At 44.8% G+C, this 24570-nt stretch overlaps 1 protein-coding gene across 1 annotated transcript in view; it reads left to right on the top strand.

Moving 5' to 3' along the window:
• The first annotated feature begins 3171 nt into the window (after nucleotides 1–3171).
• LOC126267286 (ribose-5-phosphate isomerase) overlaps nucleotides 3172–24570 on the top strand; it is a 35147-nt gene continuing 13748 nt past the window's right edge. Inside the window, exons 1-3 of the mRNA XM_049972357.1 lie at nucleotides 3172–3298; nucleotides 3614–3861; nucleotides 8160–8220. Of these exons, the coding sequence (XP_049828314.1) occupies nucleotides 3622–3861; nucleotides 8160–8220 (301 nt within the window). The 5' untranslated portion in view covers nucleotides 3172–3298; nucleotides 3614–3621. The remainder of the gene's footprint in view (nucleotides 3299–3613; nucleotides 3862–8159; nucleotides 8221–24570) is intronic.

Here is a 24570-nt window from a genome sequence, read left to right as displayed (position 1 = left end):
ACCTTAAATGCAAGGCAAAGGTAGATGCACTGGCCAGGTTTCATTTGAATGATATACAGCTCTGGCATGCATTTGTTACACCAAAACCTAGCACCTAGTCACTTAGCCCACAACAAGAGTCTTGCCCTGGTGTAGTGACATCAACCCACCTACCATGGCTATTACCTCTGTGCATTGGAGTTTTCTTCTGAGTGCAGCTACCCCTTCTTGTAATCTGTCTGCATACATGTTATTCTGACCCACATTCACAACACTGCGTTGCCAGCCCACACCCACTACTGCAATACTCTAAAGTGGCTTTCTTACCACTTCTTATTAATTTTACTAAACCTGGTTAGTGGCACTACATGTTGACAATTTTCTACATCTGCTTCTGATATGTGATAGAGAGCTGGTGTCTAGTGGTAGAACACTTGGACATAATTTTGTTAAGAAATTTAGTAAAAACGGAAGATCTATAATTCTCATAAACTACGACAAGAATTTAATTTACTTGTGACGTTTTTCTTTTGGAAGCAAGGCAACTTGTGGTAGAACTTATAAAACCTCTAAAATAATATTTAAGTAAAATTTTAATAAAAGGATCTTACTTGACATTCACTCCAAGCCTTAACACAGATGTTTAATAACATCAGTAATGTGACATTTAACGAGACATTCTAAATTTAACCTTTAGAAACCTACAGAAATGGTCCAAATCCACTGGAAAGTAAAATGGATCACATGTAATTAGGAAAAACGAGCAACCCAAGTAAATAGGCTGATGACAAGTTCTCACAAAATACAGTAAGCTGGCTGGCCATGCAGACAAGGTGCCCATGAAGGGCCAGCTGAAATTTTAGACTCTCGCTTTATTACAGAGAGAGCAACCACTTAAGGATTAACCATTTCTTTTACCCAAGACCCTTTTAGCGGAAATCACAATAATACCACATGTGTACTAAATTTATCCTGTAACACATACATTATTAGATAACAACTTTAGAAAAAATTACAATGTCAAAAGACACTGGAGAAAATTTGGAAAAAGTGAGCCATGCACTGAAATCACGTTATGTACTGTTTAATTTACATAACGCCAGTTAGCATGGCCAAACCCAGAGAAGAGTCTTCCACACTCAGTTTAATAGTCCAAAATACACAGTAAAATGACTTGAATGTGATCACTTCAAATGTTCACAAGAACTGATTTACAGACGACGATTGATAACCAGGATGGCAAGTAAGAGAGTAGCCTTTTCACATATAATCTATAACGGTAGTGACAGTAATTGAATACTCACCATAAATCCCAGGAAGTATGAATATAAGTCAACAGTCATCAGCTGCCCGATCAATGACTACAATCAATTGACCATATCCACCAGTCGCACTCGCATTAAAAAAAAAAAAAAATGGATCTGGCTGAGAGGAAACCAAACCAGCTCCACGGTGCACACAGGTTTGTTCTGAGTGATCCAAATCCAAGTACAGATACGTGCATAAGCAACACACCGACGCAACTTCTACATTGGGCAGTCTCACTGGTACGGCCATCACAGGACATCACATAACCCACTCTGACTGACATCCCAAATGCAGCAGCAAGCCAATGGTCATCTCACCCGTGACGTCACGGCGCTTACTACCCACCATCGCCACAAAACAGCTAGACACCTGATCACTGAGAGAGCAACCGCCCTCACTGTCGCGCTTAAATCGACCTCGTCTCCACATCCCTCAGGCGGCGGAAAATCGCTCCAACTCTGCCACCGACATTAATGCTGCAAACCAGATGGCTCTATCAATATTGAACCGCACCACGATGTACCCGCACGTAACAGCTTTGTATTCTGTGAATGACTGAAATACTTCGTTTCTGACTTTCTGTAAATGTATTATCACATGTCTAGACTAATCATCAATGAGTGTGACAACATATTTTGCTCCACGACGTGATTGTGGGACAGAGATACACATTACATCACTGTGTACCAAACGTAACAGTTGATTTGTTCTGTTTTCAGTCTGTTTGGTGAAAGGACTGGCTTTCATCTTGCCTTCAGTGCACACACTCCACAGCTGATTTATCCAGTCATCCAACACTTCGAGAGTTATTCACTATTGACCTGTTTCTTAACTTTATTAATGTCAATGTCACCTAGCCTTTGGATCTATAAATCCACTTCCCGACTACTAGTAAGATACATGACAGGGTCACGTACTCGCATTGAAATAGTAGAGTTCTCTTCACAAACATAGTACAAACTGCCTTTCTTTGAAGTTTTCGCTACTATTTCCCCGCTTCATTTGATGATTTTAGCTTCAGTTTTTGTTAAAGATAGCATCACTCTAAAATAGGTATATAAGTCGCCGGTTACCAGCCAACGAAATGTTATTGGCACCCTTATGGCTGCAGTTTCCCAAGCATAAAATCAAAAATGTCGCTGTCAGCTTCTGAAATTTGCATACAAAAAGTTGCCGTCACTTTGGATTTCTCGTACCCCAGTTACTAAGACGCTTATTCTCCTACTGTCACCTTCGTGTTTTCTTTTTCTGTCTCCGTTTCTTCGCAATAAACACAGCACAAACTCCCGAGCAAAGGGAGTACACAGTTACTACTTGCGCAATGAGGATAACGAGTGCTTAGGCTTTTATTCTCGTGCGTCTGCCATTGCACCCGAGGACGAGGGTATCGTATGGAAATACCTTTACGCCATAAAGAAATGAGGAATGTGACTCTAAAGAAAAGAATTTGTTTTTTGAATATCCTTAATATCTGTGTCACCTTTAGTCAAACGATTTCTAAGAAAAAGACAGTAAGGAAAAGAAGGGATCATCAACAGTGTCGAGTACCAATTAATTTTCGCCCTCTCATTCAAATGAAATAGATGTATTAAGAAATGAAAGCGAGATCTGGTTTGGACGACAATAACAAAAAGTAATGCGTTTATATTAATACCGAAAATGTGTTACCCGTTCTCCATTGTTGCAAGTGGTAACAGCGTGAAAATTTGGTTTTAAATTTCGCCTTTTTTTAAAAAAAAAATCAAATACTTCTCCACTAATGATACTTCGAAAATGTTTATATAACTCTCGTCCTAATAGAGCAAAGTGAATCTGCAAAATTTGGTACCCCCTAGCTAAGATAAAACAATGCGATAAATAGCGAGTTGCTGGTACAGAGGCACTGACGCGGGTAAGGTCCGTGGGAGGAATGTAAACAGTGGAATAAGTGGAAGGTCAACGCACTCTGGCAGGTGATAGCTTTTAATGCAACTGTTGTGATGTGACGAAGAGAGGGCCGACTTCCAAGGAAGTAAGTCTAGATTGTTTTTACTTTTTTCCAGTTATGATAAATAGATATGAATTGTTATTGCCGATTTCGTCATAAATGGTGTCGGTTTTTCTGTAGTCCTACAGATTTCCATTACTTATACTCCAGCCTTTCTCCCACTTAAAGATCTAGATTCATTAGCATGTATTCACATATCGCTCTCTTTAGACATAAACGCCGTGACATTAGCCGTTAAATGTTCTGTTTAACACGCACACGTCACGCCCACTTCACTACAGAAATATTAAACAGCTGGACCTTACTGATAATACGTTTTCATAATATCTTTGTGTACAGATAGCGTGATGTCAACGGCATCTTCGTGGTGTTTGTGGAGAGTAAAGAAGTGGAAGTTTTCCGGCCGGCATGCAGAGATATTTAAGGGTTGCATACCACCTGCGCGCGAATACATTGCTACAGTGAGATTACCGAGGCCAAGGATAAGCAGATTTTGCCCCGCACGAAAGATTCACAAAAGAATTATGGGACCACATGATAGTGCAAAGCAAGCGGCAGCCTTTAAAGCAGTGGATGAATACGTGAAAGTAAGTGATACTTTCTCCTGTAAATATTTATCCATGTAAAGCTATATGCTTACAACCCAGACGATAGGTTAAGTTTAAGGTGCACATGACGACGCATTTCGGCTATAGCCAAGACAAAGAATATGTTTCTTTTATATGTTGTTACTAAATGATATACAAACACAACGTCAGTGCCTTGTACGTGCGGTACCAAATCGCATCTCTAATTTTGAAATTTGCAGCACGGGAAATGTCGCTATGGTTAACCGTCTCATAATGTAGCAACCTCTTCTCATGTTAAACATCCAAAGTTACAATGAGCCATTATGTAATGATATTTAAAACCAGATAGCGCATTTCTTTGTGTTTTTCTTATTTACGTATACACTAAGTAATTTAGCAAAACGAGTTCCAGATATTAAGAGAGTCGTTTTTGACGAGCAGCCTAATTGTTTCATCCTCCCAGCACGCAAAATTAGTGAAGCAAAAAACCGTACAGATTGGTAGTGTCAAAATATTGAGAAGAATCAGAACGTACTATTTACTTGTGGAATGTGGAATTAGTTTTCTGTGGGTGAAGAGGAGGGGAGTGTTCCCTCGACTGCAATAAAATTACCCCCACCCCCCACAATCCTCCTCATTCTTAATACATGTAGGTAGATTGACAAATATTTTGTTTGTATTGTGTATAATGTATCTTAACATTTTTCAACAAATACAACATTTAGATCTTCATGTTAAGAAAAGAATGTGCAATATTTGGGAAACTGTGCATTTAACAAAATGAAAAAGGTATAATATCGATGAATCACAGTTGGAATTGACAACACATATACAAATACCTGGAAATAACACTTTGCAAGGGTATGAAATGGAATACCAAATGAGGTGGGACAGTGGTTAGCACATTGGGCTCGCATTTTGGAGGGCGATGGTTCAAATCCGCATCCAGCCATGCTGATTTAGGTTTTCTGTAATTTTCCTAAATCACTTCAGCCAAATGCCAAGATGGTTCCTTTGAAAGGACATAGCCAATATGCTTCCCCGTCCTTTCCTAATCCAAACTCATGCTCCGTCTTTAATGACCTCGTTGTCGACAGAATGTTAAAACACTAATAGCACTAAACTTGCTAATGAAATGGAATGATCACATAGCCCCTGTTGCAGTTAAAACAGGTAATGGACTTCGGTTTATTGGCACCATACTATGGAACTGCAATCAGTCTACAGAGGAGATTGATTACAAATCACTTGTGTGACCCATCCTAGAATGTTGCTCAGGAGTGAGGGACCCATACTAAATAGCACTAAAGAGGATGTGGAACGTATACAGAGAAGCATAGTGTGAATGCTCACTGATTTGTTTGACCTGTGGCAGAGAGTTACGTTGATGCTGAAGAAACTGAACTGGCAGACTGTTAAAGATGGACGTAAACTATCTCAAGAAAGCCTGCTAACAAAGTGTCATGGACTGGTTGTAAATGATGATTCTAGGAATATAATACAACCCATATGTATCGCACACACAGGGATCATGAGGACAAGATTAGACTAATTACAGTATGCACACAGACATTCCGTCAATCATTTTCTCATGCTCCACAAATAAATGACTGGTACAACAGTTCATAGCCCCATCATGCACTTTGCGGTGGTTTTCAGAGTATGGATCTAGATGTAGGAAAAATACATATATTCATTGCCATTTGTATCATTTTTCCTTTGTCATCACCTTCAATTTTAATATAATTGTCATGGATTATATTATCGTGCTCTTCCATTGAGGTAAACAGAAATGAGCCCTAAGAAATCTTCTGGCACAATTTTGGATCATTTGTAGTTTTCTTAATGACAATTTCACTGGAATTTGTTTACAGGATGATTCAAGAGACCACAGACTTTTTATTCACACCCATATGTAGCCATAAGACTGCAGTAGTTTTGTACAATTGTGATGCATTTCTCACGTAAGAGAGTGTGGCCTTCCACAGCTGTTGTCATCTTCAGTTAAGTATTTCTGTGCATGTACATACGTTGTCATGTTTATAGAACCAAAGTTTTTGTTGCTGTTGCAAGTAGCGTTTATCACCAAAAGCTACTCACTAGTCTGTAGCATAGCCTGAACTCCTAGGTTGGAGAGGGACAATTGGCAAAATCAGTGAATATAAAATGAAGAAAAGTGATTGATTTTCAGTGTTGCCTAATATATATATTTGTACTGTATTTAACTGCCTTTTCTTATATAAAACGAAAAACTTCTATCTCATTTCAGAAAAGACACATTACATAATAGCAAAATCCCCGGTGTGCATTTTAATATAGATTATGTACTTATACTGGACATGAACTATGAAAAATGCAACATTGACCCTTTATGCAGCTTTTTTCTGGTTGTCCTCTGAACAGCACTTAAACACTGATTAGTGATTTGTAAACTGTTCAGAGATTAAAGAAATCCCTATTCCACAGCTCCTGAACAACTCTCACTTTGTTACATCAAATATGTTGGGCTAATTCCATTTATCAAGGTAGTGTGTCCTGGTTCTTACAATGAAACACAGTTGTTCAGGTAAATTTTCGGGCTACTGATGGTTTTGCGAATCACATTATATTACAAGCATACATCCATTTTTGGAAGAAAATAAAACTTCCATATGCATGGCAATATTATTGGTGAACACAACTCAATGCATGCTGGAGGTCAGTTTCATTCATTTATTCATTGGAGAATAACTTGCTGTCTGCTCCAGTGCAGTTTTGCAATTCATATACCTAATCTTGTGCATTTAGTATGTGCAGTTACCCACAGGCACTCTTTGTACAGCTTTATCAGTTGGCAGATTGTCTGTCAGCACATCAGAATTTCACTTTACTGCATTTAGTCACTCACGCAGAGCAAGACTAATCATGAATAAATCAGCACTCTTTTGAATCTGCATTGGACAATGTGCAACATAATTTCCTGTTGCCACATAGTTACCAGCCTCTACTTTCTTTCCTTCCAGATCCTCAAATGCACCTGCATCAATCTTTGTATTTCCACAGTACTGCATTTTGCTATCTAAAGCACCACTTGACTGTAAAAAGAGAGAAATTTTCTTTCTTGTAGGTTGATTTTTGAAAAGTATCACGATATTCCATGCTGTTCTTGAGAGAAAATGCGTGTAATTTAAATATTGTAGTTCTCCCTCATTTCAGTCACAATAAGCTGGTTTTTGAGCTAAGTTTCCATATATTTATGAGTGGCTGCTTAATTTCTAAGAGTTTAAATTTTCAGCTCGGTGTTGCTTTGCTGTAACATCACATGTAGCTTACAAGAACTCTCAACTAAGTGCAGATGTTGTTCTTTAAGTGGTATAAAAAATTCTCTTCGCTGCTGATTAGGACGTGCCAATCTGAAAGTTTTAATAATGTTGGCCAACAACTCTCTTTTTTTTTTTTTTTTTTTTTTTTTTTTTTTTTTTTTTTTTTTTTTTTTTTTTTTTTTTTTTTTTTTACACTTCATTAACCCATGGACTTATTCAGAGTGATACTGGATGTTGGCTTCGTACCTTGACACATTGATTTGGAGACATGCACTATAATACACATGCAAACAGGAAGAGAACAGCACACTGGCAGTTTTATTTGTTTATTTTTAAAGTAGGTTGTACTTACAGCTGGATCAGCTGTGTAACTTGATGTGTAGGTTAGGTTGTGAGATGCCAATATGATTCTGAGTTGGCAAAGCCAACCAATGTATTACCTAACCTAACCTAATACAAAATCTTATTTGTAGTGACATACTAATCTGCAACATAGCCCAAGCCTGTGTTTAATTGAAAGGTGACTGGTAATGAATTGGTGAATATATCAAAGGTTTCAGTTAATGCTTTCTTTTAATAGAACTCATGGTATGCCAAGTCATCAGTAGTTTGTGTTGATTCATAGCAGAGATCTTTTGCTAATAATTTCAAAATTACAACTATCCAGCTTTGACATGCACTTACTCATTGCTACAAATGAAGCTCCCACTCTCATATTTCTGCTATATAATGGGAAGAAAAAGTATTGAAAACTGTAAAGGCAACAAAAATTGAAACTGTGAATTTTTAACTTTCAATTTTACTAGGACATGATGGGGGAATATATGTGGATAATGGCAGTCCCATATAGAAACCAAAAACAAGTTAAATGCTCAAAACTATCAGGGGTTACAGCTTCAGATCTATACACATGTACCACTGAAATGTTGTGATTGTAATATGCATCTGATGATATTCTGCACCCAACTGGTCCAATGGAAACAGATAACCTCAAAGATGTTTATATTGTTGCAGGATAAATCAGTTATTGGAGTTGGAAGTGGATCTACTATAGTGTATGCAGTTGAAAGGCTAGGTAAGTTACATAAAATTTTACTATATTACTTTGATGAAACATCTAAAGCTCCTGTGTCCTTCTATAGCTATTGTATAGATGTTGCTAACTCCTGAGATTGGATAATTTGATCACATCATTAATGTTGAAGAAAGTGCTTTTCTTCTTTTTCAATCAATTGTGATGAAGATACAGAGTTTAGTGTAATGGAGTGGCCCTGTATCATTTTTCACTTGTGCTATCCTGTCTTGTAAGTATGTGTGATGTGAGAGAGTGATTTTTAACATGACTCTGTCATACCTAGAGATACACATAATTGAGTGTAATAGAATGTATTCCAGCCTGAAAGAGGCTGGTCATAGTGGCCGAGCGGTTCTAGGCGCTCCAGTCTGGAATCACGCGACTGCTACGGTCGCAGGTTCGAGTCCTTTCCCCCGGACATGGATGTGTGTGATGTCCTTAGGTTAGTTAGGTTTAAGTAGTTCTAAGTTCTAGGGGACTGATGACCTCAGATGTTAAGTCCCATAGTGCTCAGAGCCATTTGAACCAGCCTGAAAGACGCTTTGTTTCTTAGACTGTAATTGTGCAAAATCTGTTTCTTGTTACAAAACAAGTTTCCTCAAAAACTGTAGTAATGCAAAAAGTAAAGTTACTGTCTCAATTGTCGTCTTCATTGTTTTGAGGTATCTACACAAAGAAAAAGTACAAAATCTGGCGTATAAAATGCATTTCAGAAAATAAATGCTATAATATGCTTAGATTCCAAAGTATCAGAATATGACTATGGACAAGTTTTGATAAAAATTTATATTTGAACCTGAGAATCTGTTACATAAAATCCTGCAAAGACACAATTGAAAATAAACGTTCATCACTTGTATATATGTTAATTAGACTTCCTCTGAGCTGGTAGATAGTTTGCATTTTCTTAGTATCTACTGATCTTGGACTTTCTTAAAGAGTCATCTTTGGTATCCCGAATGGGATTATTAAAATCTCATCCAAATACATGGTTAAACCCTTGACTAATATGATTAACAAGTCCATCACAGAAGGAATGAAGGACTGTATCCATAGAATTTAAAATTTCTTGGGAAGTGCCACTGTACAAAAGGTGAGCGTACAAAACCCAAAAATTACAGACCTGTTAATATTATGCCAGTAATGTAAAAAATCTTTGAACACATTCTGTAAAATATATTAATAAGCTATCCTAACTAGAAAGCAACTTGGATGCCCCCCTCCCCCGCAGGCCCGAGATATCCCTACCCGTCGTAAGAGGCGACTAATAGGAGTCTCGCACCTTTTGGCCTTTATGTGATCGTCCTCTGTAGGGTTTGACATCAATTTTTCACAATTTTCCCGAAGAACGAGCTGACTGGGGAAGGGCACCTTACATGGTGCATCGTGTCTATCATGCATTGAGATCTTTAGCCCACTTTCTCGTTGTGGCATTGCAGTCACGCTCATCCTCCATCTCTTCGGTGAGGACAACTTCTTGGGTTCATTTCCTTCCACCCACTATGCAGTGTCATTTTCTGCATCGAAGGTAACCATGGAATTCTTTGCACCTTGTATCCAGCACTGTGGCGAGTCCGTTATGGTGGGGCCACTATGTACCCTGTTGGTTGTAGCCCCTGACTACAGAGGGATCACTCTGCTGATGCCTGCGCCGTGAACTCCCCACATATACCATGGAGTAGATTCCCGTCACCCTGGATATCAGGACTCCCGACAATGGCCATCATGCCAGGTGACCTTTGCTGCGGCTGGGTGGCGCCCATGGGTAGGGCCCCTGGTCGGAGTGGGTGGCATCAGGGTGGATGATGTGTGATGAAGTATACCACGTCATCACTTGCAGGTGATCAAGCACCAGCAGTCTCTAAGTGTTCCAAGTTTGGAAGTATGATCCTAAATCGTACCCCTCCCTAGCCACACCGTGAGAGGAACACCAGGCTAAGGATGGCAGCGAACCTTAATCGCCCCGGGACCTCGTATGTACAAGAGCTGATGGGGACTCCTTTGTCTTGACGAAGCCTCAGTTTGAGGACAAGTTTGGGGAGGTGGAGGGCTTGTCCAGAATGTGGTCAGGGTCAGTCTTGATAACAATGGCATCCTCTGCCCGGTCACAGGCATTAGTCGCTTGTGACAAGCTGGGAGCTGTTTCTGTTACCATCGTGCCTCATAAGAGCTTAAATATGTTCCAGGATATTATATTCCACATGGACCTTCTTTTTCAGTCTGACCAACTTAGAGTGGCGAGTAGTTCATTTACTCTGGCTTGTCCATCGGGGTCCGAGGGAAAATCAGGTTGCCACCGGTACCTTCATCTCGACGTTCGAGGATGACACTTTACCCGAGAAGGTCAAGGTGATGGTCTACCACTGTGATGTCAAGTCGTATATCCCTCCCCGAATGTGGTACTTTAAGTGCTGGAAGTTTGGCCATATGCCTTCCCGCTGTACATCCAGCATCACAGGTCGAGATTGTGGACATCCATCCATCCCATCCCAATACTCCATGTGCCCTGCCTCCTATCTGTGTCAACTGCAGAGAGCATCATTCCCCTTGCCCACCAGACTGCAGGATTTTACAATGAGAAAGGAAAATGATGGAATACAAGACCCTGGACAGACTGACCTGCACTGAGGCTAAGAGGAAATTCGAGCACCTACATTCTGTGGCTGTGACCACCTCTTTTACTGCCACTACAAGAACAGCTGTAGCCCCATCAGTTGCACGAGTTCCAGTCGGCTCTCAGAGCCGGAAGACTATGCCTGCCCCCTTGATGGTGGGGGGCACTTCCCTCCCTGTTGCTCCCACACTACCTACTTCGGGAGCACTGTTCCCCAACCATCGAGGACACCAGTCCCCACTTCTCAGGTGGAGAAGCGTAAGTCTTCTTTGGCTCCTCTTGCTAGGAAGGGGTATTTAGGGTCACTCCATTCCCATGTTTCTGCTAATGGGAAAGATGACACCCGCCATTGGCTGAAGTGCCCAAAAGCAGCTGGTTATAGGGCTTCACGATCATTCTCCGTCCCGGAGATGGAATCAGTGAAGCCCTCCCAGCCAGAGAAACCCAAGAATCAGTGAGACAAATCCAGAAAGAAGACCCCCAAAACCAAGGGAATTGCGGTGGCACCCACACCACTGCTGCCTACAAGCTCTGCGTCTGAGGATGAGGTGTAGAGTCTGACGTCTGCTGAGGACCTAGATCTTGCCAGACCATCAGACACAATGTATATAGCCTGTTCAGGAAATAAGTCGGTGGCAGCAGGTGACCCTGAGGTGTAGACTGCTTCATTGAGTGTTTCATGCCTTCCCAGTCTACATCTATATCCATACCCCGCAAGCCACCTGACGGTGTGTGGCGGAGGATACCCTGAGTACCTCTATTGGTTCTCCCTTCTATTCCAGTCTCGTATTGTTCGTGGAAAGAAGGATTGTCGGTATGCTTCTGTGTGGGCTCTAATCTCTCTGATTTTATCCTCATGGTCTCTTCACGAGATATACGTAGGAGGGAGCAATATACTGCTTGACTCTTCGGTGAAGGTATGTTGGCGAAACTTTAACAAAAGCCCGTACCGAGCTACTGAGCGTCTCTCCTGCAGAGTCTTCCACTGGAGTTTATCTATCATCTCCGCAACGCTTTCGGCTTTCGCGATTGCTAAATGATCCTGTAAGGAAGCACGCTGCTCTCCATTGGATCTTCTCTCTCTCTTCTATCAACCCTATCTGGTGCGAATCCCACACTGCTGAGCAGTATTAACGCAGTGGGCGAACAAGCGTACTGTAACCTACTTCCTTTGTTTTCGGATTGCATTTCCTTAGGATTCTTCCAATGAATCTGTCTGGCATCTGCTTTACCGACGATCAACTTTATATGATCATTCCATTTTAAATCACTCCTAATGCGTACTCCCAGATAATTTATGGAATTAAGTGCTTCCAGTTGCTGACCTGCTATTTTGTAGCTAAGTGATAAGGGATCTATCTTTCTATGTATTCGCAGCACATTACACTTGTCTACATTGAGATTCAATTGCTATTCCCTGCACCATGCGTCAATTCGCTGCAGATCCTCCTGCATTTCAGTACAATTTTTCATTGTTGCAACCTCTCGATACACCACAGCATCATCTGCTAAAAGCCTCAGTGAACTTCCGATGTCATCCACCAGGTCATTTATGTATATTGTGAATAGCAACAGTCCTATGACACTCCCCTGCGGCACACCTGAAATCACTCTTACTTCGGAAGACTTCTCTCCATTGAGATTGACATGGTGCATTCTGATCTCACGATCATGTCATCCTACAGTGGAATTTTGGCAGTTTTTTCCACCACGTGGCTGAGGTACAGCAACTGTTAAGTTTTACACCTGCTTTCTGCATTGCCCTCCAGTAAACCTGGTTCTCAGAAATGTGGACCCATGGAACCATAGCGAATATAATAGTGTGTCCGGTGGAGTTTGCGTCTTACATCCTGAACTCAGTAGGTAGTGAACCTGTGCCCCTTCAAACTCCTCTTGAAGCTGTGGCCATCAGGATAAGAGTTATGCAGGAAATAACTATCTGCAATGTATATCTCCCTCCAGATGGTGTGGTACCGCTGCACGTATAGTGGTGTAGCACCATGCTCACTGGCCATGGCAGAGATGTCGAAAATTTACTGTTGCAACTCGACCTCTGCCTCTTAAATACTGGGGCTGCCACACATTTCAGTATGGTAGTTACTCGGCCATTGATTTATGAATTTGCAGCCCAGGACTTCTCCCATCTATCCACTGGAGAGCACATGATGACCTGTGTGGTAGTGAAGACTTCCCCATCTTCCTGTCTTTGTGCCTATGAACGCCTAGCAGATGGACTTTAAACGAGGCTACTGAGTAGCCTTGACCTCTGCTGTCACCATTGAATCTCCCCCACATGGTGCCATCAGTGTTGTGATTGAGCAGGTCACTACAGTAAACATTTCTGTGGCAGAAAACGCGATCCCTCGTTCTCTAGGGTTCCCCCAGTGAAAGCCAGTTCCTTGGTGGTTGCCGGAAGTCGCTGAGACAATTAAAGAGCATGGGTGAGCTCTAGAGCGACATAAGTGGCACCCTTCTTAGAGCACCTAATAGCCTTTAAATGACTCCGTGTCTGCTTTCACCTGCTTATAAAACGATGGAAACAGGAGTGTTGGGAGATGTACCTGTTGAGCATTGGGTGCCATACGCCAAGTTTGGATGAAGATCAGGCGTCTTTTTGGGTACCAGATGTCCTTGGTGTTAACATCGATGGTGTGCTCTCTACTGATGCAGATGTGACTGCCGAGCACTTTACTTGAGCTTCTGCATCAGAGAACTACCCCACAGCCTTTGCACCCTCAAATGGTGGATGGAAAGGAAAGTCCTCTCGTTCACTAGACCCCACAGTGAACCCTATAATGCCCCCTTTACAGAGCGGGAGCTCCTCAGGGACCTTGCACATTGCCCCTACACAGCTACTGGGCTGGATTGGATCCCCAGTCAGATGATTAAACATCTCTCTTCTGACTACAAGCAATATCTCTTTGTCATCTTCAACCAGATTTGGTGCGATGGCGTCTTTCCATCACAATGGAAGAAGAGCACCATCATTCCAGTGCTAAAACCCAGTAAAAATCCGCTTTATGTGGATTGCTGTCGGCCCATAAGCCTCACCATCATTCTCTGTAAGCTGCTGGAACGTATGGTGTGTCTTGGGTTGGGTTGGGTTAGGTCCTGGAGTCACGCAGCCTACTGGCTCTGTGCCAGGGTGGCTTCTGCCAGGGTCACTCTACCACTGATAATCTTGTGTCCATAGAGTCTGCCATCCGAGGTACCTTTTCCAGGCACCAACACCTGGTTGCCATCTTTTTTGACTTACGTAAAGCATACGACACGACCTGGCGGCAATATATCCTTGCCACATTGTTTGAGTGGGGTCTCTGGGACCTGCTCCCGATTTTTATCCGAAACTTCTTGTTGCTCCGTACTTTCCATGTCCAACTTGGTACCTCCCATAGCTCCCCCAGTATTCAGGAGAATGGCGTTCCACAGGGCTCTGTATTGAGTGTATATTGTTAGTGGCCATTAATGGCTTATAAGCAACTGTAGGACCATCGGTCTCTCCTTCTCTGTATGCAGATGACTTCTGCATTTTGTATTGCTCCTGCAGTAATGGTGTTACTGAGCGGCGCCTAAGGGAGCCATTCACAAGGCACAATCATGGGCTCTAGCCCATGGCTACCAGTTTCCAGCTGCGAAATCGTGTGTCGTGCATTTCTGTTGGTGTCATAACATTCATATGGAACCAGAACTTCACCTTAATGACGATCCACTCACTGTAGTGGAGACATATCGATTCATAGGACTGGTTTTCGATGCCCGATTGACTTGGCCACCTCACCTTCTTCAGCTTAAGCAGAAGTGCTGGCAGCACCTCAATGTCCTCTGTTGCCTGAGCAACACCAACTGGGATGCAGATCGCTCTACGCTGCTGCAGCCCTACAGAGCCCTTGTTCAATCCCACCTTGACTATGGGAGTCTGGTTTACAGTTCAGCGGCACCCTCACCATTACGTTTACTTAACCAAGTGCACCAGTGTGGCGTTCACCTAGCGACGGGATCTTTTAGAATGAGTCTGGTGACCAGTGTCCTGGTGGAGGCAGGAGTCCCTCTATTGTGAATCTAATGTGCACAACTGCTCGCCAGTTATTTTGCACACATTCTCACATTTGCGGCCCAGGTCAGGGCTCACAATTGTGGTTCATGTGTGATCCTGTCTTTCCCATTACCACCTCTGCTTGAGGTCCATTCACATACACCTCCTCGACCAAAGCTTTGACTGGACCTTTTGCATGGCCATAAGGACTCCTCTAACCTCACCACTCTCCGTTATGTCTTCCTCTCAATTCTTGATGTTTTCCAGGGCTCTGGAGCTGTTCACACCGACAGCTCGATGGCTGATGGTAATGTTGGCTTCACCTATGTCCACAGAGGTCATATTGAACAGCATTCCTTACCTGCTGGCTGCAGTGTATTAGCTGCAGAGATTGTAGCCATATCTCGTGCACTGCATTCCTGTTCTGATGAGTCGTTTCTCCTCTGTACTGACTTCCTGAGCATCCTACAAGCTATCGACCAGTGCTGCCCTTGCCATCTTTTGGTAGCGAACATCCAGAAGTCCATCTCTGCCCTTGAATGGTCCAGTTGTTCCGTGGTGTTTGTGTGGACCCCAAGACATGTCGGAATCCCAGACAACGAATTTGCTGACAGACTGGCCAAACAGGCTCTGCAGAAACCACTTCTGGAGATAGGTATATCTGAAACTGACCTGCATTCTGTCTTACGCCGCTGGGTTTTTTGGCTTTGGGAGATGGAGTGGAATAATAGTATGCATAGCAAACTGCATGTCATTGAGACTGTGAATGTATTTAAGTCTTCCCTGTGGGCTTCTCACAAGGAATCAGTTGTTCTTTGTCGCCTCCACATTAGCCATACATTTCACTCACGTGGTTACCCCCTCCATCGCGAGGACCCACTTCAGTGTTGCTGTGGCTCCCAAATGACAGAGTCCACCTCTTGCTGGACTGCCCGCTTTTAACCACTCTGCAGAGGACTTTTAACTTTCCCAGCACCCTCCTTCAGTGTCGGGTGACAGTGCCTCAACAGCAGCTTTAATTTTATGTTTTATTCGTGGGGGTGGGTTTTATCATTTGATCTGAGTTTTGGAGCATGTCCTTTGTAGCTCTGTGTCCTCCAATCTAGGACACTTAGGGTGGAGATTTTAATGTGTTGCATAGTGGCTGGCTTCTCTCTCTTTATTCTCATGGTCAGCCAGCCAAGGTAATCTGCTTTCTTGTTTTTAATCTCTTCTCCCTGTTTCTTGCATTTGTTTGTGGTTTTCTTTTTCTGTTTCGTCCGTTGTACTGTTTGTTGTCCTTCTGTTCCTTTCCTTCGTTTCTCCTGTTATTGTGCTGTACGTCTTCTTCTTTCCCTTGACTAATTGTTCTACTGGGAACAAGGGTCCGATGCCCTCGCAGTTTGGTCCCTTCCCCCTCCCCCTCTCCCCCCCCCCCCCCCCCCCCCCAACCAAATTTCCCCCCAGGGGGCTCGCGGTCCTTTCGTGAGTACGTGCGTGGCGAGCACGGGGCCCCGAGCTATTGCAGCCTTCCTTCTTTTTCCGGGCTGCATTTCCTTTCCCTTCCCCTCCTTTCCTGTCCTTCATCCTTCCCTCCGACCTCTCCTCTCCCTCTCTTGGTGTCCCTACTTATGGTGTCCTTCCTTATGTTGGCCCTGCTATTCTCCTGGTTCTGTTGACCTTGCAATTCGGCCTTGTTCTGTAATTCCTTCATCCTTTTGGTATTCTCTGGTCCCCTCTGGGGTTTGACCTCCATCACTAAATTTTCTTCCGTAGTGTGAGCCATTTGGGGAAGAGCACCTTACCTAGTGTCTCCGGCGTGTGCCATCATCATTGATTCCATCGTTTCCTTTACGTCATTGTTTGACGCTAGGGTCCATAGCCAGCACGGTAGCCAGCCCGTGTGGTGGGGTCGCTATGTACCCTTTTGGTTGAGCCCCCTGAAAACACAGGGATCACACGTCTGATACCTGAGCTGTGACCTCCTCATGTAAGCCTAGGAGTGGTTGCTTGTCGTCCTGGAGCATCGGAACTCCCAGCAATGGCCGCCGTGCCAGACGGCCCTTGCTGTGGCTGGGTGGCGCCCATGAGGAGAGCCCCTGATCGGAGTGGGTGGTATCAGGGCGGACACTATGCTCATGAAACGCATAAGAGTCCACAACTCTGGCCGTTCTCCGGCCGTCTCTTTGACTGGAAAAGATTCTTCACGTGCTGCTTCCTCTGCCCCTTCCGCCTTCCCTTCCGTGGCTACCCCCTGGGAGGAGGGCCAGGCTCGTCGGCTGGGGGCGAAACCTTTCCCTCGCTATCTGGTTTGCGCCAGAACTGATGGGGATACTTTTACTCATACGAAACCTATGTTTTTTGTTGAACACATCGAAGACAAGTTTGGCGAGGTGGATTCTATCAGCAAGATGCGGTCTGGGTCGCTGTTGATTAAAACCGCTTCAGCTACCCAGTCTGCAGCTCTCCGTGCCTGTACCCATCTTGGTACGATTCCTGTGTCAATTACCCCACACCAGTCCTTGAACATGGTGCAAGGTGTAATTTTCCATAGAGACCTCCTCCTTCAATCTGATGAGGAACTTCGGGACAATCTAAGCCGGCGGGGGGTTCACTTTGTTCGGCGGGTTCAGAGGGGTCCGAAGGACAACCGCGTTGACACTGGTGCCTTTATCTTGGCCTTTGAAGGGGACACCCTCCCTGAGAAGGTCAAGATTATGGTCTATCGGTGTGACGTGAAGCCATACATCCCACCACCTATGCGATGTTTCAAGTGTTTGCGTTTTGGCCACATGTCTTCGCGCTGTTCGCAGGCCCCCCTCTGTGGTGACTGTGGACATCCGTTCCATGAGGGAAGTTCCTGTGTTCCCCCTCCTGTGTGCGTAAATTGTCGTGGAAATCATTCTTCACGGTCACTGGATTGCCCAGTGTATCAGAAAGAGAAAAAGATACAGGAGTATAAGACTCTTGATCGTCTCACCTATACCGAGGCCCGTAAAAAGTATACACGCCTTCATCCAGTGACCCTGACAACTAGTTATGCTTCAGCAGTATCTTCACCCCCTCCTCCTCATTCCTTACCCCAGTCCCAAACCCCTTTCCTCCGCCCTCCCCCTGCGGTTCCCACACCATCCCCCCCGGGCACCGCTTCCTCTCCCCGGCTGGAGAAGTGTCCTGCTTCTTCGGCGTCTGCCGGTCATGGGCGCCCCTCGCGGGATCCCCCTTCCCGGCACCTTCCAGGCCAAAGGTCTGCTGCCACGCGGCCACCACGAGAACCACGGTCTGCGGGCCCTCAGATCGCCCGCTCTCTTTCTGTTCCCGATCTTGCTGTGGCTGGCTCCATTTTGTTGCACAGCCCTCCACGATCCCAAACAGAAAGAAAGAAGAAGCACAAGTCCCGGGACAAGGAGTCTCTGGTATCGCCAGAGGTCTCGTCCCCATCTTCACAACCTAACTCTGACCTGTTATTCATGGATGTCGCCCCCTCCTTGTCGGTGACGGGTGGTGACCCACCGGCATGACTGACATTAGCCTGTTCACCCCCCAATTGACTCATCGTTCTTTGGCTATCCAGTGGAACTGTAATGGCTATTACCGTCACCTACCGGAGTTGCAATCCCTTCTTTCGTTTTACTCTGCGGCTTGTGTGGTTCTACAAGAAACTCATTTTACTGGTGGTCACTCACCAACCCTCCGTGGCTTCCGTGCTTTCTGTCGAAATCGGGTCGGCCCCCTACGGGCGTCTGGTGGAGTTTGCACGTTGGTCCGAACGGACATTGCCAGCACGTGGATTCCTCTCCAAACTACATTGGAAGCAGTTGCTGTTAGGATCCACCTGGACTCTGGAGTCACAATTTGCAATCTGTATCTCCCTCCTGACAGAACTCCTACACCTGCCTCCTTAAGTGCCCTCCTTCAGCAACTTCCTCCTCCCTTCCTTATACTTGGCGATTTTAATGCACATCATCCCTTGTGGGGCAGTGCATTTCCATCTAGTCAGGGTCATCTCATTGACCAGTTTATTACCGACCACGACTTGTGCCTTCTTAACGATGGCTCCCCAACCCATTTCAGTGCCGGTCATGGTAGCTTTTCTGCCATTGATCTTTCTCTCTCTTCTCCCTCCCTCCTCCCTTCCCTAAAATGGTCACCGCACGACGACCTTTGCGATAGTGACCACTTCCCGTTGATTCTCTCGCTCCCTTCCCGCTCCCCCATGGACAGATCACCTCGTTGGTCCTTCCAACGTGCCAATTGGCCTCTGTATACTGCACAGGTCGTTTTTTCTCCCTCATTGTCGGATGGTATTGATGATGTCATACGTGACATGTCTGACGCGATTGTTCACGCTGCTAGCCTTGCTATCCCGCGCTCATCTGGACCATTTCGCCGCCGGCAGGTCCCTTGGTGGAGTTCCGACATTGCCGTTGCCATCCGTGATCGCCGTCGAGCTTTGCAACACCTTAAGAGGCATCCATCCGTTGCCAATCTTATTACCTTTAAACGCCTTCGCGCAAGGGCCCGTTACTTAATCAAACGGAGCAAACGGATGTGTTGGGAACGTTTTGTTTCTTCCCTCGGTTCTGCTGTCCCTCTGTCGCGGGTATGGGCTACACTTCGCTCTCTCCAAGGTTGCCATCGGCAGTCTATCCTCCCGGGTCTTCACCTCCCGGATGGCCTTTGCACGGACCCGTTGATTCTTGCGGAACACCTTGCGACCCATTTTGCAACAGCGTCGGCATCAGCCTCCTATCCGGCTGCTTTCCTTCCCCAGAAACAGCGGGCCGAAGCTTCCGCCTTATGTTTTACCCCCAGCCAGTCAGAATCATACAACGACGCTTTTACTGAATGGGAACTTCTTTCCGCACTCTCCTCTTCTCATGATACGGCCCCTGGCCCAGACTTCATTCATAACCAACTGCTTCAACATCTCAGTGCTCCACAACAGCGACATCTTCTCCGGGTATTTAACCGTATTTGGCTCCAGGGTGACTTCCCTTCTCAATGGAGGGATAGCATCGTGGTTCCCGTCATTAAGCCCGGTAAGAACCCCCTGTTCGTCGACAGCTATCGGCCAATTAGTCTGACGAACGTTGTTTGTAAGTTACTTGAACGGATGGTAGCCCGTCGGCTCACTTGGGTCCTCGAATCTCGGCGTCTGTTGTCCCCTTACCAGTGTGGCTTCCGAGAGGGACGGTCTCCGATCGATCATTTACTTCGCTTGGAATCCGCAGTTCGGCAGGCCTTTTCCCAGCGCCGCCATTTGGTTGCTGTATTTTTCGACCTTCGCAAGGCCTATGATACGGCTTGGCGCCATCATATTTTACTTACACTTCATGAGTGGGGTCTTCGGGGCCCACTCCCGATTTTTATCCGCCAGTTCTTGTTTCATCGTTCGTTTAGGGTTAGGGTTGGTACAGTTTTAAGTTCTCCGCGAACCCAGGAGAATGGCATCCCTCAGGGTTCCGTATTGAGTGTACTTCTGTTCCTCATTGCTATAGATGGACTTGTGGCCTCCGTCGGTCCTTTGGTCACTCCTGCTCTGTATGTGGATGATTTCTGCATTTGGGTTAGTTCCTCTTCGATGGCCGCTGCAGAGCGTCAGCTCCAGGGTGCTATACGGCGTGCCTCTGCATGGACCATCTCACACGGATTTCAGTTTTCTCCTTTAAAATCGCGAGTGGTCCACTTTTGTCGCCGTGTGACAGTCCACCCCAATCCAGAGCTCTATCTCAATGCACAACGATTACCTGTGGTCCCACAGTTTCGTTTCCTTGGCCTTCTTTTCGACAACAAGCTCACTTGGCTGCCTCATATCAGATGCCTGAAGATAGGATGTTTCCGTAAACTAAATGTCCTTCGCTTCCTTGCCCACACCTCTTGGGGTGCTGACCGTTCCACTCTCCTCCACCTTTATCGGGCCTTAGTGTTGTCTCGCTTGGACTATGGTTGTCAAGTTTACGGTTCAGCTGCCCCTTCTACATTGCACCTCTTGGATCCGGTCCACCATCGTGGTATCCGTTTGGCCATCGGTGCCTTCCCGACTAGCCCTGTAGATAGTCTCCTGGTTGAGGCTGGGATCCCCCCCCTTTCCGTTCGGCGCTCCCAGCTTCTGGTTTCGTATGCAATCGCTGTCCGTTCCTCTCCCACTCATCCTTCCTATTCTATCCTGTTCCCTGCCCAAGGAAGTCGCCCACCTGACTCCCGCCCTCGGGCGGGTTTACCGGTTGGGCTCCGCCTAGCGTCTCTTCGCCGTGATTTTCAGCTTCCTTCCTTTTCCTGTATCTCACGTTCCCTCCCCAACACACCTCCTTGGTTAGTTCCTCGGCCCCGAGTTCGGATGGATCTCTGCCAAGGTCCGAAAGATTCCGTTCCCCCGATGGTGTTCCGTTGTTTTTTCCGCCGCATTTTATCTGAGTTTCGGGATGCTGTTGTGTTTTACACTGATGGCTCTAAATCTGCTGATCGTGTGGGCTATGCCTTCACCTCCTCTGTAGGCATGGAAAATCATCTCCTGCCAAATGCATGTGGGGTGTTCACTGCGGAATTGATGGCGGTCTCCCGGGCCCTGGCCTTTATTAAACAGTCCAAGCTCAATCGCATTTTGTTATGTACAGACTCAATGAGTGGCCTTCAGGCACTTGACCAGTGTTTCTCCCGTCATCCCTTGGTCTCCTCCATCCATGACCATCTCGCTGATCTCCACCATGCTGCTTGCTCTGTTAGCTTCCTTTGGGTCCCTGGCCATGTGGGCATCCAAGGAAATGAGCTTGCTGATCGTTTGGCTGGGGGAGCAGTCACTTACCCCCCATTCCCTGTCACCCCTCCTGTGGCGGATTTACGGCTTCATCTCAAATCCCACTTTGCGCAATCATGGGCCACATCCTGGGAGGCTACCTCCTTGTCTAATAAACTTCGTGCGATTAAGGTGACACCTGTCCCATGGCGTTCTTCCTTACGCCTCTCGCGAAAGGACTCAACCACCCTCTGTCGTCTTCGCATCGGCCATACCAGGCTGACCCATGGTTTTCTTTTGCGTGGTGAGCCACCCCCACTTTGTGGTTGTGGAGCTTTCCAGTCAGTGGCCCACATTTTGGTGGAATGCCCCCTTCTTTTAGCTCTGCGTACTAAGTACAGACTTCCCTGCACTTTACCCTTAATATTAGCAGACGATTCCCGGATGGTTGAACTGGTTCTCAGTTTCCTCCGTGAAAGTGGTTTTTATTCTCAGTTTTAAGGATTTTCATCTCCCTCTGGAGTAGGGGCAGGGCGGTGAGGGTTGGGATGTCTTCCACTGTAGGCTGTGCTTGGAGATTCCTGACTCCCCTCCCTGGCCATGTTCTATCTTTTTTCCCTTTTACTGTTTTTATCGCCTTTTAGGTTTGTTTAATCCCTTTTACAATCCGCCCTTTTACACTCTGGCGGTTGAACGCTTTTAAATAGCATGTGGTCTTGCTTGTACTGCTTCACAGGTGGGATATTTCCTCTCTTGAGTTTGCCCATTTACTGACTTCCCTCCTTGTGTTTTTATCATTGACGACACAACTGCACTTTTTTTTTAGCCTTTTACTTTTTACCTTTATCGTTTTTGACTCTTCTGAGCTGTCCCTCTGTCGGAACTGACCGTCTTTGTAACAAGGGACTGATGACCTTGCTGTTTGGTCCCTTCAACCCCAATCAACCAACCAACCAACCCAACCAAATTTAGATTCAAAAAAAATAAATACACTGATTTAGCAACACGTGAACTTGTGGACAATGTGCTACAAACACTTGACAAGGAAGAATCAATAATTCTGATAGTATGTGACCTGTCAAAAGCTTTTGATTTAGTTGATCACAAGGTTCTAAAATTCTACGGAGTGAGAGGTATTGCATTCAAAGTAATAAAATCTTACTTAATGAACGGATACCAAAAAGTAGAAGTATCAGATGAAGAGAGAAGTAAATACTACTCAGACATGGGGAAGATCCTAACTGGTGAGTCTCGGGGAAGTGTGTAGGGCCACTGCTGTTTTTGGTATATATTAATGGACTTTCTCATGAAATACAACAGGAATCCATACTGTTTAGTGGATGACAAAAATGTTTTAATTAAGAGGGTGGATCTAGAAGAAGCTGCACTTGGAGCTGAAAGTGTTACATAGACTAGGTAACTGGTTTAGAAACAAAAAATCATGAGCTTTAAAAACAATTGACCAAAAAATGAGTTAACACTAAAAATCAAAGAGAAAAAAATTGATAACTTGGGTAAAATTTCTGGGTCTTCACTTGATGGTAGATCAACATGGACAGAGCACATCAAGAGCATAAACAGTAAATTAAATTCGTACTGCTGTGCACAACAGAAGTTAGCCAAACTGTTAGTATTTAAGTCATTGGAATGATTTACTTTTCTCACTTTTAATCCAGAATGTCATATGGAATTGAACTGTGGGAAAGCTCAGTAAATATGAAGAAGTTCATCATACAGAAAAGGGCCATACACAGGCCAAAATTTAAACTAATAAATATTCTAACAGTAATGTGTGTGTGTGTGTGTGTGTGTGTGTGTGTGTGTGTGTGTGTGAAACACTAGTACATACTAAGAACAACATTAAATAATTTTAAGAGAAATGAAGAGGCTCATCAATATGAAACAAGAAACTGTTGAAAACTGAGAACAATCCAACACAGGACAAGTCATTGTGAGTAATGTGTAACATACATGGGAATGGACCTATTCAATTGCCTTCTAAACAATATCAGTCAAAGTAAAGAATATTAATGCTTTCAATCTCACAGTCAAAGAAATACGAGAGAAAAATCTATTGTGTTCCTTAACTGAATTTTCTGATTATTACAAGGACAATCCATAAATATGCCACAGCAAAAGCAAGAAAACTGAAGTGATTCAGGGGGAATATCACGTAATTCTACATGTGAAAATAAACCAAAAAAAGTCGTATGCACACATACCTGTGTTTTTCTACCCCCCCCCCCCCCCCCCATTACGGAACTGGAGCAGGTTGAAGACTACACACATCCATGAATGATTATGAAGACAAGCATCAAGGTTACTTATTGAAATGCTGTATTTGCACTGTGGTGAACAGAGGAATGGTGGGGCAGATGACTGATCCATCCTACAAGATGTGTTCAAAAGGTCCCCCACCCACCTCAGCGCACTTGTCGACATATAGGAGAGTGTGCTGTGTTGCATGTGGAACATCACCTCTGCAGGCAGTAGCATCACAGATGCAGGTGACAAGTTCTTCACATGTATCCACCTTTGTAGCGTACACATCCCCCTTTAAAGCCCCCCGTAAACAGAAGTCTAATGGTGTTAGATGGGGTGATCTGGCAGGCCGGTTAATGGGTCTGCCACTGCCAATCCACTGTTGAGCAAATGTGTTATTCAGATACTGGAATACTCGTCTGGTACAGTCTATCAGTGATCCATCATGTTGCAGGTACATTTGCCATCGGTGCACTAATGTCACATCTTCCAAAAGTGCAGGTAGGTCTTCTATCAGGAAACGTATGTATGCTGCTGCTGTCATGTGATTTCGCAGCAACACAGGCCCTTTCACCAGGTTATCAATCTTAAGACATCAGACGTTCACTGACAACCTGACCTGGATTCTTGTTTCCCTAGTGTCATGTAGGCTCTCTATCGCCCATGTGTGATAATTGTGTGTTCTTGATACTATTTTGTGTACATGTAACCTCATCTGTAAATGAA

Source organism: Schistocerca gregaria, chromosome 4 (genome assembly GCF_023897955.1).
Source record: "Schistocerca gregaria isolate iqSchGreg1 chromosome 4, iqSchGreg1.2, whole genome shotgun sequence".
Lineage (NCBI taxonomy): Eukaryota > Metazoa > Arthropoda > Insecta > Orthoptera > Acrididae > Schistocerca > Schistocerca gregaria.
Note: the sequence above shows the minus strand (reverse complement) of the source record. Positions and strands in the feature narration are given on the sequence as shown.